Source organism: Theropithecus gelada, chromosome 8, assembly GCF_003255815.1.
Source record: "Theropithecus gelada isolate Dixy chromosome 8, Tgel_1.0, whole genome shotgun sequence".
Lineage (NCBI taxonomy): Eukaryota > Metazoa > Chordata > Mammalia > Primates > Cercopithecidae > Theropithecus > Theropithecus gelada.
This window is the reverse complement of record NC_037676.1, coordinates 102,267,238-102,281,586: the sequence shown is the minus strand read 5'-3', so window position 1 is coordinate 102,281,586 and position 14,349 is coordinate 102,267,238. Positions and strand designations below refer to the sequence as shown.

Sequence of the window (14,349 nt, the reverse complement as noted above, 5' to 3'; positions counted from 1 at the left end):
TGAGACGGAGTCTCACTCTATCATCCAGTGCCATGGCATAATCTCAGCTCACTGCAACTTCCACCTCCCGTGATCAAGCGATTCTCCTGCCTCAGCCTCCTAAGTAGCTGGGATTACAGGTGCATGCCACCACACCTGGCTAATTTTTGTTATTTTTTGTAGAGGCGGAGTTTCACCATGTTAGCTAGGCTGGTCTCAAACTCTTGACCTCAAGTAATCTGCCCACCTTGGCCTCCCAAAGTACTGGAATTACAGGCGTGAACCACGGCACCTGGCCTTTGGGACTTTTTTTTAATGCATAGGGTTTTATTTTTGTTTTACATAATTATATCCTTCCTTTTTTTTTTTTTTTAGACAGAGTCTTGCTCTGTCATTCAAGCTGGAGTGCAGTGGCATGATCTCAGCTCACTGCAACCTCTGCCTCTCAGGTTCAAGCAATTCTTCTGCCTCAGACTCCCAAGTAGCCGAGATGACAGGCACCCAGCGCCACACCTGGCTAATTTTTGTATTTTTAGTAGAGATGGGGTTTCGCCATGTTGGCCAGGCTGGTCTCGAACTCCTGACCTCAAGTGACCCACCCACCTTGGCCTCACAAAGTGCTGGGATTACAGACATGAGCAACTGCACCCGGTCTTATATCCATTCGTTATATGCAGTTTTAATCTTTTTTTTTCTCATTACTGTTGTATCATAACCATTTTCTACATTAAACATTCTTTGTGAATACAGCATTTTATGACTAGATAATGTTCCATGGAAGGGTTATGGCCATGGGTTATTTAACCAAATGTTTAAATCTAAACATTTGTATCTCAGTGTTTTTTATGCTGTTGTAATATTGATCTTGTTGGGTAAAATCACTCCTCCCCAACCCCAGCCCACCACCAAAGTTTTGGGTTACTTCATGAAACTATACATTTCAATCTGTAATTACTGCTGAAAGGGTATAACCATTTTAAGGCATTCAATACATTTACAAATTACTCTCTCATGCGAGTAGTAACCAGGTTCCATTCTGCTTAGCTTCAAAGATCAGACAAGATACAAATTATTCTATTAAAAAGTGTATGCCAATTTAAAATGATCTACAATCTAAATTGGCAGAAAATACCGATTTTGCTACACTTTTGTTAATATGCATTTTTTATTATACTTTAATTTCTGGGATACATGTACATAATGTGCGGGTTTGTTACACAGGTATATATGTGCCATGGTAGTTTGCTGAACCCATCAACCCATCATCTGGGTTTTTTTGTTTTTTGTGTTTTTGTTTTTTGGTTTTTTGGGGGTTTTTTTTGAGATGGAGTCTCACTCTGTCGCCTGGGCTGGAGTGCAGTGGTGTGATCTCGGCTCACTCCAACCTCTGCCTCCCAGGTTCAAGCTATTCTTCTGCCTCAGCCTCCCAAGTAGCTGGGATTACAGGCGCCCGCCAGTTTGCCCAGCTAATTTTTTCAATTTTTAGTAGAAATGGAGTTTCACCATGTTGGCCAGGCTGGTCTCGACCTCCTGACCTAGTGATTCACCCGCCTTGGTCTCCCAAAGTGCTGGGATTAAGGCATGAGCCACCGTGCCTGGCCATGTCATCTAGGTTTTAAGCCCCACATGCATTAGGTATTTGTCCTAATGCTCTCTCTCCCCTTGCCCCCACCCCTGACAGGCCCTGGTGTGTGATGTTCCCCTCCCTGTGTCCATGTGTTCTCATTGTTCGACTCCCACTTATGAGTGAGAACATGTGGTATTTGGTTTTCTGTTCCTGTGTTAGTTTGCTGAGAATGATGGTTTCCAGCTTCTTCCATGTCCCTACAAAGGACATGAACTCATCCTTTTTTATGGCTGCATAGTATTCCATGGTGTATATGTGCCACATTTTCTTAATCCAGTCTGTCATTGATGGGCATTTGGGTTGGTTCCAAGTCTTTGCTATTGTGAATAGTGCTGCAATAAACATACATGTGCATGTGTCTTTATAGTAGAATGATTTATAATCCTTTGGGTCTATAGCCAGTAATGGGATTGCTGGGTCAAATGGTATTTCTGGTTCTAGATCCTTGAGGAATCGCCATACTGTCTTCCACAATGGTTGAACTAATTTACACTTCCACCAACAGTGTAAAAGTGTTCCTGTTTCTCTACATCCTCTCTAGCATCTGTTATTTCCTGACTTTTTTTTTTTTTTTTTGAGATGGAGTCTTGCTAGTCACCCAGGCTGGAGTGCAGTGGCACAGTCTCCGCTCACTGCAAGCTCCACCTCTCAAGTTCACACCATTCCCCTGCCTCAGCCTCCTGAGTAGCTGGGACTACAGGCGCCTGCCACCACACCCATCTAATTCTTTATATTTTTAGTAGAGACAGGGTTTCACCGTGTTAGCCAGGATGATCTCGATCTCCTGACCTCGTGATCCACCCTCTTTGGCCTCCCAGAGTGCTGGGATTACAGGTGTGAGCCACCATGCCTGGCCTATTTCCTGACTTTTTAACGATCGCCATTCTAACTGGTGTTAGATGGTATCTCATTGTGGTTTTGATTTTTATTTCTCTAATGACCAGTAATGATTAACTATTTTTCATATGTTTGTTGGTCACGTAAATGTCTTATTTTTAGAAGTGTCTGTTCATATCCTTTGCCCACTTTTTGATGGGATTGTTTGTTTTTTCCCTGTAAATTTGTTTAAGTTCCTTGTAGATTCTGGATATTAGATCTCTGTCAGATGGATAGATTGCATACATTTTCTCCCAATCTGTAGGTTGCCTGTTCCCTCTGATAATAGTTTCTTTTGCTGTGCAGAAGTTCTTTAGTTTAATTAGATCCCACTTGTCTATTTTGGCTTTTGTTGCAGTTGCTTTTGGTGTTTTAGTCATGAAGTCTTTGCCCATGCCTATGTCCTGAGTGGTATTGCCTAGGTTTTCTTCTAGGGTTTTTAATGGTTTTTGGTTTTATGTTTAACTTTTTAATCCATCTTGAGTTAATTTTTGTATAAGGTTTAAGAAAGGGGTCCAGTTTCAGTTTTCTGCACATGGCTAGTCAGTTTTCCCAACACCATTTATTAAATAGGGAATCCTATTCCCTATTTAATAATAGGGAAAGGATTCCCTATTGCTTGTTTTTGTCAGATTTGTCAAAGATCAGATGTTTATAGATGTGTGGTGTTATTTCTGAGGCTTCTGTTTTGTTCCATTGGTCTATATATCTGTTTTTGTATGAGTACCATGCTGTTTTTGTTACTGTAGTCATGTAGTATAGTTTGAAGTCAGGTAGTGTGATGCCTCCATCTTTGTTCTTTTTGCTGAGGATTGTCTTGGCTCTATGGGCTCTCTTTTGGTTCCATATGAAGTTTAAAGTAGTTTTTTCTAGCTCTGTGAAGAAAGTCAATGGTAGCTTGATGGGAATAGCATTGAATCTATAAATTACTTTGGGCAGTATGGCCATTTTTGTGATATTGATTCTTCCCATCCCACGATATTGGTTCTTCCTATTCATAAGCCTGAAATGTTTTTCCATTTGTTTGTGTCCTTTCTTATTTCCTTGAGCATTGGTTTGTAGTTCTCCTTAAAGAGGTTCTTCAGATCCCTTGTAAGTTGGATTTCTAGGTATTTTATTTTCTTTGTAGCAATTGTGAATGGGAGTTCACTCATGATTTGGCTCTCTGTCTATTATTGTTGTGGAGGAATGCTTGTGAGTTTTTGCACATTGATTTTGTATTCTGAGACTTTGCTGAAGTTGCTTATCAGCTTAAGGAATTTTTGGGCTGAGACGATGGGGTTTTCTAAATATACAATCATGTCATCTGCAAACAGAGACAATTTGACTTCCTCTCTTCCTATTTGAATACCCTTTATTTCTTTCTCTTACCTGATTGCCCTGACCAGATCTTTCAGTACTATGTTGAATAGGAATGGTGAAAGAGGGCATCCTTGTCTTGTGCTGGTTTTCAAAGGGAATCCTTTCAGCTTTTGCCCATTCAGTATGATATTGGCTATGGGTTTTTCATAAATTGACCATATTATTTTGAGATATGTTCCATCAATACCTAGTTTATTGAGTGTTTTTAGCATGAAGGGGTGTTGAATTTTATCAAAGGCCTTTTCTGCATCTATTTAGATAATCATGTGGTTTTTGTTATTGGGTCTGTTTATGTGATGGATTACGTTTATTGATTTGCATATGTTGAACCAGCCTTGCATCCCAGGGATGAAGCCAACTTGATTGTGGTGGATAAGCTTTTTGATGTACTGCTGGATTCAGCTTGCAAATGTTTTATTGAGGATTTTTGCATTGATGTTCATCAGGGATATTGGCCTAAAATTTTCTTTTTTGTTGTGCATCTGCCAGGTTTTGGTATCAGGATGACGCTGGCCTCATAAAATGAGTTAGGGAGGGTCCCTCTTTTTCTATTGCTTGGAATAGTTTCAGAAGGAATGGTACCAGCTCCTCTTTGTACCTCTGGTAGAATTTGGCTGTGAATTCATCTGGTCCTAGGCTTTTTTTAGTTGGTAGGTGACTAATTACGCCTCAATTTCAGAACTTGTTATTGGTCTATTCAGGGACTCAACTTCTTCCTGATTTAGTCTTGGGAGGGTGTATATGTCTGTGAATATATCCATTTCTTCTAGATTTTCTAGTTTATTTGCATAGAGGTATTTATAGTATTCTCTGATGGTAGTTTGTATTTCTGTGGGATCTGTGGTGATATCCCCTTTATCATTTTTTTATTGTGTCTATTTGATTCTTCTGTCTTTTCTTCTTTATTAGTCTGGGTAGTGGTCTATTTTGTTAATCTTTTCAAAAAACCAACTCCTGGATTCAGTGATTTTTTGAAGGGTTTTTGGTTTCTGTATCTCCTTTAGTTTTGCTCTGATCTTTGTTATTTCTTATTTGCCGCTAGCTTTTGAATTTGTTTGTTCTTTCTTCTCTAGTTCTTTTAATTGTGATGTTAGGGTATCGATTTTAGATCTTTCCCATTTTCTGATGTGGGAATTTAGTGCTATAAACTTCCCTGTTAACACTGTTTTAGCTGTGTCCCCGAGATTCTGGTACATTGTGTCTTTGTTCTAATTGATTTCAAAGAACTTATTTATTTCTGCCTTAATTTTGTTATTTACCCAATAGTCATTCAGGAGCAGGTTGTTCAGTTTCCATGTAGTTGTGCAGTTTTAAGTGAGTTTCTTAATCCTGAGTTCTAGTTTGATTGCACTGTGGTCTGAGAGACTGTTTGTTATGATTTCTGTTATTTTGCATTCGCTGAGGAGTATTTTACTTCCAATTATGTTGTTGATTTTAGAATAAGTGTTACGTGATGCTGAGAAGAATGTATATTCTGTTGATTTGGGGTGGAGAGTTCTGTAGATGTCTATTAAGTCCACTTGGTCCAGAGCTGAGTTCAATCCTGAATATCCTTGTTAATTTTCTGTCTCATTGATCTGTCTAATATTGACAGGTGAGTATTAAAGTCTCCCATTATTATTGTGTGGGAGTCTAAGTCTCTTTGTAGGTCTCTAAGAACTTGCTTTATGAATCTCCTGTATTGGGTGCACATATATTTAGGATATTTAGGATAGTTAGCTCTTCTTGTTGCATTGATCCCTTTACCATTATGTAATGCCCTTCTTTGTCTTTTTTGATCTTTGTTGGTTTAAAGTCTGTTTTATCAGAGACTAGGATTTCTACCCCTGCTTTTTTTTGCTTTCCATTTTCTTGGTAAATATACCAGCATTCCTTTATTTTGAGCCTATGCACATGAGATGGGTCTCCTGGATACAGCGCACTGATGGGTCTTGACTCTTTATCCAATTTGCCAGTTCGTGTCTTTTAATTGGGGCATTTAGCCTATTTACATAAGGTTAATATTGTTATGTGTGAATTTGATCCTGTCATCATGATGCTAGCTGATTATTTTTCACATTACTTGATGCAATTTCTTCATAGTGTCATTGGTCTTTGTATTTTGGTGTGTTTTTGCAGTGACTGTTACCAGTTTTTCCTTTCTATATTTAGTGCTTCCTTCAGGAGCTCTTGTAAGGCAAGCCTGGTGGTCACACAATCCCTCAGCATTTGTTTGTCTGTAAAGGATTATTTCGCCTTCACTTATGAAGCTTAGTTTGGCTGGATATGAAATTCTGAGTTGAAAATTCTTTTCTTTAAGGATGTTGAATATTAGCCCCCACTCTCTCCTGGCTTACCCTACAGGGTTTCTGCCAAGAGATCCACTGTTAGTCTGATGGGCTTCCCTTTTTAGGTATTCTGACCTTTGTCTCTGGCTGCCCCCAACATTTTTTCCTTCATTTCAACCTTGGAGAATCTGATGATTACATATCTTGGGGTTGTTCTTCTCGAGGAGTATCTTAGTGGCATTCTCTGTATTTCCTGAATTTGAATGTTGGCCTGTCTTGCTAGGTTGGGGAAATTCTCCTGGATAATATCCTGAAGTGTTTTTTCCAACTTGGTTCCATTCTCCCTGTCACTTTCAGGTACACCAATCAAATGTAGATTTGGTCTTTTCACATAGTCCCATATTTCTTGGAGGCTTTGTTTGTTCCTTTTCATTCTTTTTCTCTAATCTTGTCTTCACGAGTTTTCATGAAGTTGATCTTCAATCCATTTTTCCGTTTGATCAGTCTGGCTATTGATATTTGTGTATGCTTCATGAAGTTCTTGCGCTGTGTTTTTCAGCTCCATTAGGTCCCAGGTTGACTTCACACTGCTGTGCTGGCAGCGAGAATTTCAAGCCAGAGGATCTTAGCTTGCTGGGGTCCTTGGGGATGGGACCCACTGAGTGAGACCCCTTGGCTCCCTGGCTTCAGCCCCCTTTCCAGGGGAGTGAATGGCTCTGTCTCACTAGGGTTCCAGGCTCCACTGGGATACAAAAAAAGCTCGGTGTCTGCCCAAATGGCTGCCTACTTTTGTGCTTGAAACCCAGGGCTCTGGTGGCATAGGCATCCAAGGGAATCTCCTGGCCTGCGGGTTGCAAAGACCGTGGGAAAAGCATAGTATCTGGGCTGGAGTGCATCGTTCCTTACGGCACAGTCCCTCATGGCTTCCCTTGGCTAGGGGAGGGAGTTCCCCAACCCCTTGCACTTCCCAGGTGAGGCAACACCCCACCCTGCTTCTGCTCACACTCCATGGGCTGTACCCACTCTCTAACCAGTCCCAATGAGATGAACCGGTACCTCAGGAGGAAATGCAGAAATCACCCTCCTTCTGTGTTGGTCTCGCTGGGAGCTGCAGACCTGAGCTGTTCCTATTCAGCCATCTTGCCAGATGAGGTACCTAAAATAGTCAAATTCATAGAAACAGAAAGTAGAATAGAGGTTGCCAGGGTCTAGGGATAGAAGGCAATGAGGAATTATTATTTAATGGGTACAGAGCTTCTGTTTCAGATAATGAAGTTCTAGAAATGAAAAGTAGTTGGTATGGACTACATATTTGTGTTCCTCAAAATTCATACGTTGAAACTCTCATATTATTTTTAAAGACTAATTTGAAAGGCATGAAATGTTGTTCTTATTTTCATGGCTTTGATTAGTAGGGATATTGAAAAAATTATCCATTTTTGTTAAGCAGTAGCATTTCCTCTTTGGGGAAGCTTCTGTGGTATCTCTTCTTTACTCATCTGTTGGCTTTTTTCCTTAAAGATTTGTATTAAATGAAATGCAATTATACATGGTTCTTTTTTGTTATAATTACTTCAAATGTGTTTTTCTCTTAAATTTGGGTAAGTTATTTTTTTCTTTTTTTAAAGAATTTAATTAATTTTTTATTTGTATAGATTTAGGAGTACAAGTGCAGTTGTGTTACATGGGTATGTTGTGTGTGGTAAAGTCTAGGCTTTGAAGTATACTCATCACCCAAATAGTGTATGTTGTACCCAACAGGTTGTATTTCATCCTTCACTTGCCTCCCACCCTCCCAACTTTTGGAGTCACCAGTGTCTGTTACTCTACTCTGTATGTCTGTGTGTACCTATCATTTAGCTCCCACTTACAAGTGAGAACATGTGGTTTTTGACTTTCTGTTTCTGAGTAAGAACACGACCTAAATTTCTAATGAGTGTTGCTAATTAAATTATCTATGAAACACCCTTTTCCTAGAATATTATCTGTTGAAAGTGATTATATTCATTTTATCATTCAGCAAACCTTTTAGTGCATAAGATCATTCATCCACTGAAAATGGTGATGTAATTTATTAATTTCATCATTCAGCAAATTATTTGAGTGCATACTATGTGGCAGACACTGTTCTACAGCAGATAAACAATGGTAAATAATACAAAGGCCCAGCGTACATTCCAGTTCTATATTTTCACATTTTCACAACATATTCTACATGAAAAGGCAGATTTAAAAAGAGCAAATATAGTTAGATTCTATTTGTATAAAATTTATATAATAAAATATAAAGATTAAAATTGTGAATCTACACATTTTCCCTAGTGAGAAATATGGATGGATGTTCATGAAAATGTTTATAGTGGTTTTTCTTGGATTCCAGAATTTGGGAATGATTTTTACATTCAACTTAATCATTTCTCTCATTTATTTTAAAGCATTTTTATATTAGTATGAAATAAAATTAAAGATCAAAGCAGGAGACTGTCACATTAGTGATATTGACTTGATGAAACCTCAAGTGCAGCACTCACTATGAAATATTGTGTTGTATGATGTTACAACTCCTTAACCATAATTTTATATTAACATAGCATTATCTTTTTTGGGGAATAATTTAATTTAATATAATTACAGGATGGAATCAAACAATATGCAAATACTTCAGTGCCTGCTATCAAAACTGCTCTACTCAGTGATTCCTTCCTAGGCCTCCAACCATATGGCCGACAGGTAAGCATGCAAGATGGTGCAGACCTCATTTCCCCTCTAGAGCACTGGATAGTGGAATGCAGCAACTCAGTCATTGTACAGTACTAGAAATGTGTTTGTTTGAAAATAAGCCTACAATTATAATAGTAGGAGAGATTGAAGGGAGTTTCTTTGAGCCTTCAGAGAGCGTTAAAATTTCAGCCAATCCCAGATAGTTTAATAAAGAAAAATAACTTCTTGAGATACATGAGGAAGACTTAAATTGCAGAAGTTGAAATGATCACCTTGTTGGAAAAGAAAATAAGACAGATACGGTATAATAGAGAGAACAAGATGGAATATATATAGGATGTTGTATTCTTGGGTTAAAAAATGACAGAAGAATGTCAAATGCTTAGTCTCAAATTTTTAGTTTTTTGAAGTAGTCATAAAATTAACCATACATGACCACCAACCAATACATTATGGTGTCTGTGTTCACATTTACATTTATAACTAGTACATTACTGTTACTTCCCTGAAATTTCATATGTTTAACTTATGTCTATTTTTGATGACTTGTATTGAAAGCATTTGTATCTTGGGATAATACTAACTCAAGAAACAATCTTTTTGGCATTTAGGAATGTCAAGTAAGTTCAGTTACCCAGCTAAGATAACTGGCCAACTATGAAGCTATTATTGAGAGAAGAGAAATATCCAATTTTGTGGAACTGTATACTAAAAGAGATATCTAAAAGCCTATGATACCTAGTAAATAATACCATTCATTAGCAAATGACTAGCATTAAATTTTAGAAACACAGTGTGTGAAAGGGGGAAATGTCCAGTTAGAGATACTAGGTTTCTTCTTCTTCTTTTTTTTTTTTTTTTTGAGGCAGGGTCTTGCTCTGTCACCCAGGCCGGAGTGCAGTGGTACAGTAACTCTTTGCAGGTTAAAGGGTGTAAGGGCTCTTTGCAACCTCAACTTCCTAGGCTCAAGGAATCCTTACTTCAGTCTCCCAAGTAACTGGGACTACAGGCGCACACCACCATGCCTGGCTAATTTTTTTGTATTTTTTGTAGATATAAGGTTTCGCCATATTTCCCAGGCTGGTCTCAAACTCCTGGACTTGTGCAGTCCTCCCACCTTAGCCTCCCAAAGTGCTAGGATTACAGTCGTGAGGTAACAGGCTTCTAATCTTTGTTTTATCACAAGTCAGTATTAACCCCGAAACCTGGATATAATCACATAATTTCCTTTGAGCCACTTACCTTATCTGTTAAAAGAGAGAGCGAGTAAGGGATGATGATGATGATGATGATGATGATGATGATGATGATGCTATCTTGTCATATTCAAGACTTTTGTAAGAAACTAAAAAATTTTTAGAAACCAAAGATATTTTATAAATATAAATGTAGCTTATTATGACTTCTGTTTAAAGTATACATGTTGAATTACTTTAGCAATTTGTAAAGTAATAATACACTGACATTTTGTAAATGTAGATACCCTATACAGTTGTTCCTCAGTATCCACTGTGGGGTGGTTCCAAGACTACCTGCAGATTTCAAAATCTGAAGATGCTCAAGTCCCTGATATAAAGCAACATGGTATTTGCATATAACCTATCCACATCCTCCCATATACTTTGAATCACCTCTAGATTACACATATTACCTAAGTATTATACTATAGCATAAGTAAATGCTATGCATATAGTTATACTATATATTTTATTTGTATTATGTTTTGTTGATTTTAAAAAATATTTTTGATCTGCAATTGGGTTGAATCTGAAGATGCAGAAGCTGTGGATGTGAAGGGCTCACTGTATATGCATTTGTTTTAAATAGATTTTGCACATTGAAGAATTATAATGAATCCAAATGCAAAATTACTCTCCCCCTAAAACTTGATTTACGTCAAATGGAATATATAGAGATCTTTCCTAAGCACTAAATTTAATATCAAATTGAATATATAAAGATGACTGAATAGCTGTCAAGATATCTGTAAAGCTTTTGTTAACATTGATTCACTGAGAAATAGAATATCACCACCCTCACGTTCCCACCCCATCTCCTCCCTTCGAACCAGGGAATTTAAATATTTTGTCAAGGCTATGGAAGAAAATACACTTACTGTATCATAAATATTTGTATGAAAATGGACTAAGGTAGGTTGATAATAATTTGTGGTACCCAGTTAAAAGGTGACCTGGGCACATTCAGTTGGTGAAAATTCATATCATTATAAACTTGTGATGTGCACTTTTCTTTATGTGTGTTATACTTTAATACAAATTTAAATGAAGAGGCTGATAGAAGACATCTTACCTTCAGTTTATTTCCTAAGGCAAACATTTCAGAATTAACTTTGAAAATTGTTTTTTTAGCCAACCTGGTGCTACTCAAAGTATATAGAAGCCTTAGAACAGGAGAGAATTCTTCTTAAGATCCAAGAAGAACTAGAAAAAAAGTTGTTTGCAGGTAATTTTTGCTTTTTGCCTACAAGGTTACTTTTTTGTCTTTTATCACAGATTAATTTTAGAAGACTTTGCCAATATTTACTTTACTGTTTTTCTTATCTCTTTTATTTTCATGCAGGCTTGCAACCTCTCACAAATTTTAAGGCTAGTGCTTCAACTATGTCTTTGAAAAAGAATATGTCTGCCCACAGCAGCCAGAGTGAGTTCCCAGTGTAGTCTATCTTCAGTTCTTTCTTTCTTTTTGTTGGAGTTCTGCCTCTCACCTGGCCATTCAGAATGTACAGGGAGGAAGCGGGGAGGACTGACCCCTCCACCCTGTTCTGCCCCCCAACTCAGGAGAATTTCTCCATGTGTGTGAATCCTGCTTCTCTCTGTCTCGATTCCTCTCCTCTGCTACGGAAGAAAGACTAACATATATACATAAAACTTCATGTCTTTTCCAGAGTGACAGCATTCATGTGAGTGTTTCCATCCTGCTGCTGATAGGCTCAAGGTATGTCATAGTCTGAATGTTGGTTGGTCCCACACATGTCCTCTTAATACACTCATTCATGTACATGCACGCATGCACATACACACAGCATACCACACATATAACATGTCCCACTAATAAATCGATGGGGAGGAAAGCCTTGCCTCCCTTTTGAATGGCACAGTCTCCTAAGAAGTAAGGCCTCTGGAGAGTAATCATGTATTGCTTTTATTTACTCCTTGTCTGTTCTCTTCTGCAAAGAACATATATGGAAGAATGGGCTGTAGTTCAGTTTTCCCAAGATTTTCTAAGCTGGGAATATTAGAAGGAGCTTAAAATTAAAAAAAAACAACAACAAAAAAACCCCAAAAACAACAACAACAACAGCAAAAACACTAAAAATTGAGGGCCCTTCTCCCATGCAGATTCTGAGGTGATTATACAGTTTTGATTGGATACTAGTGTTAGAGTTTAAGAAAGCCTTACAAAGTAGTCTAGTAGTATAATGTAGTACAACGTGTAATTCATTGACCTAATACTTGAAGAACCAAGTTAAATGTCCTGTTTCTTTTATCTTTTGCCTTGTAGATTAGCTTCTTGGTTTCTTAACATCCTTAGTTTTCTGGTTCTTGGGAGGTTTGATGAGTAGGCCTTAATGTTCTTAGGCTACTCATTGTTTTTCTCTTCTAGCTTACCCTAGCCTCTACATTCTTTTGCCCATTTCTCCACCCCTCAGGCCAGCCTCATAGTCCCCCTAACATTTGCTGACACCCCTGCTCACTTTTTGATCCCTATGACAGCTGTATTATTCCGTTCTCATGCTGCTATGAAGAAATACCTGAGATTGGGTAATTTATAAAGGAAAGAGGTTTAATTGACTCACAGTTCCATGTGGCTGGAGAAACCTCAGGAAACTTACAATCATGGCTGAAGGGGAAGCAAACATGTCCTTCTTCAAGAGGCAGCAGGAGACAGAAGTGCCAAGCAAAAGTGGGGAAAGACCCTTATAAAACCATCAGATCTCACGAGAACTCACTCACTATCATGAGAACAGCCTGAGGGTAACCACCCCCATGATTCAGTTACCTCCCACTGGGTCCCTCCCATGACATGTGGGAATTATGGGAACTACAAAACGAGATTTGGATGGGGACACAGCCAAAGCATATTAAGAAACTCTATGAAAGTTTTTTGTTGTTTTGCATTTATATTTGCACTTATATTTTTTATATAGATGTTTATATTTTCATCCATTTGTTTTTACTTTGCAGGAATTCTTTAAACCAGATTTTGCTGACATGAGAAGCTCCAGTGATTTGTTTTTTTGAAGGTCTGTATCAGAACAAGCCTAACATCTAAATAAAGTTTGATTCTCAATTATCCAGATGGATAAATAAAGAAAATTTGGCTTGTCTTACTCTTGCAGTTTTAAAATTATAGCTATTCTGTACACATGACATACAAGACTATAAGAATTGTTTAACTTATTTAGAATAAAACAACTACTATCTAGGTTTGAAGAACCAAAATGTTTTGCTTATCACAGTCATTAAGGAAGTATAATGCTATGTTCCTCAAGTCACCTTTCAACAAATATTCCTTGAGCATTTACTGTATTTGGTTAACAGATGTATTCAGCAGGTGATTAGGGGACAAATATTCCAAGTGGTAAATTGACCCAAAACATAAAAGAAGAGCCTTCCCTACCCCATCCCCAACTCTAAAGGAACTATGTTATTATTATTATTAGTAGTAGTAGTAGTAGTAGTAGAGATGGCGTCTCACTCTGTTGCCCAGGCTGGAGTACATTAACACGATCTTGGCTCACTGCAACCTCTGCCCCCTGGGTTCAAGCGATTCTCCTGCCTCAGCCTCCCGAGTAGCTGGGACTACAGGCATGCGCCATCACGCCTGGCTAATTTTTGTATTTTAGTAGAGACAGGGTTTTGCCACGTCAGCCAGGCTGGTCTCAAACTCCTGACATCAAGGGATCTGCCTGCTTAGGCTTCCCAAAGTGATGGGATTACAGGCATAAGCCACCATGCCCTGCCAGGAACTATATATTAAAGCAGTGGTTCTCAGACTATAGTGTGCTTAAGACTTACTTGTGACATTTGCTAGCAATGTGCATTCCCGAGCCCCCTCCCTGAGTGTCGCATTCAGTAGTTCTTGGGCTGGACCCAGGAATCTCACTCTTTAACAGACACCTGAAGTGATTCTGATGCAATGTGCCGTGCCATAAACCACTGTTCGAAATAAACTGTTATGGCAGCAAGAAAAGTGTCAAAAGGTAAAAGCCACCTTATTAACTGGAACTATACTGTGGCAAAGAGAACCCAGACATATACCCTCCTATACTTTTCCTGGAAGAAAAGGAGAGTGTGTAAGAAATGACCTGGGAGAATCATCTGGGAGCCTTGTGACTCAAGAGCTCTGAGGTATGACCTAGATCACCACATTGGAAGCCCTGGACTTCCAGTTTTGTATAATCCCAGAAAGCATTTTCAAAGCAGAAACTGCCACTCCAGATTATCTGAAGAGTTAGATATTTTAAATGGGTAAACTATTACGAGATCTACTTCA

General features: G+C 38.4%; 1 protein-coding gene across 3 annotated transcripts in view; it reads left to right on the top strand.

Moving 5' to 3' along the window:
• Positions 1-13,295, top strand: part of RGS22 (regulator of G protein signaling 22) — a 152,880-nt gene extending 139,585 nt beyond the window's left edge. For all 3 annotated transcript variants that reach the window (XM_025393995.1, XM_025393994.1, XM_025393993.1), the window contains 5 exons: positions 8,746-8,841; positions 11,202-11,295; positions 11,413-11,493; positions 11,738-11,787; positions 13,038-13,295. In XM_025393995.1, coding sequence (XP_025249780.1) covers positions 8,746-8,841; positions 11,202-11,295; positions 11,413-11,493; positions 11,738-11,742 — 276 coding nt within the window. In that variant the 3' untranslated portion in view covers positions 11,743-11,787; positions 13,038-13,295. The remainder of the gene's footprint in view (positions 1-8,745; positions 8,842-11,201; positions 11,296-11,412; positions 11,494-11,737; positions 11,788-13,037) is intronic.
• Positions 13,296-14,349: the final 1,054 nt, after the last annotated feature.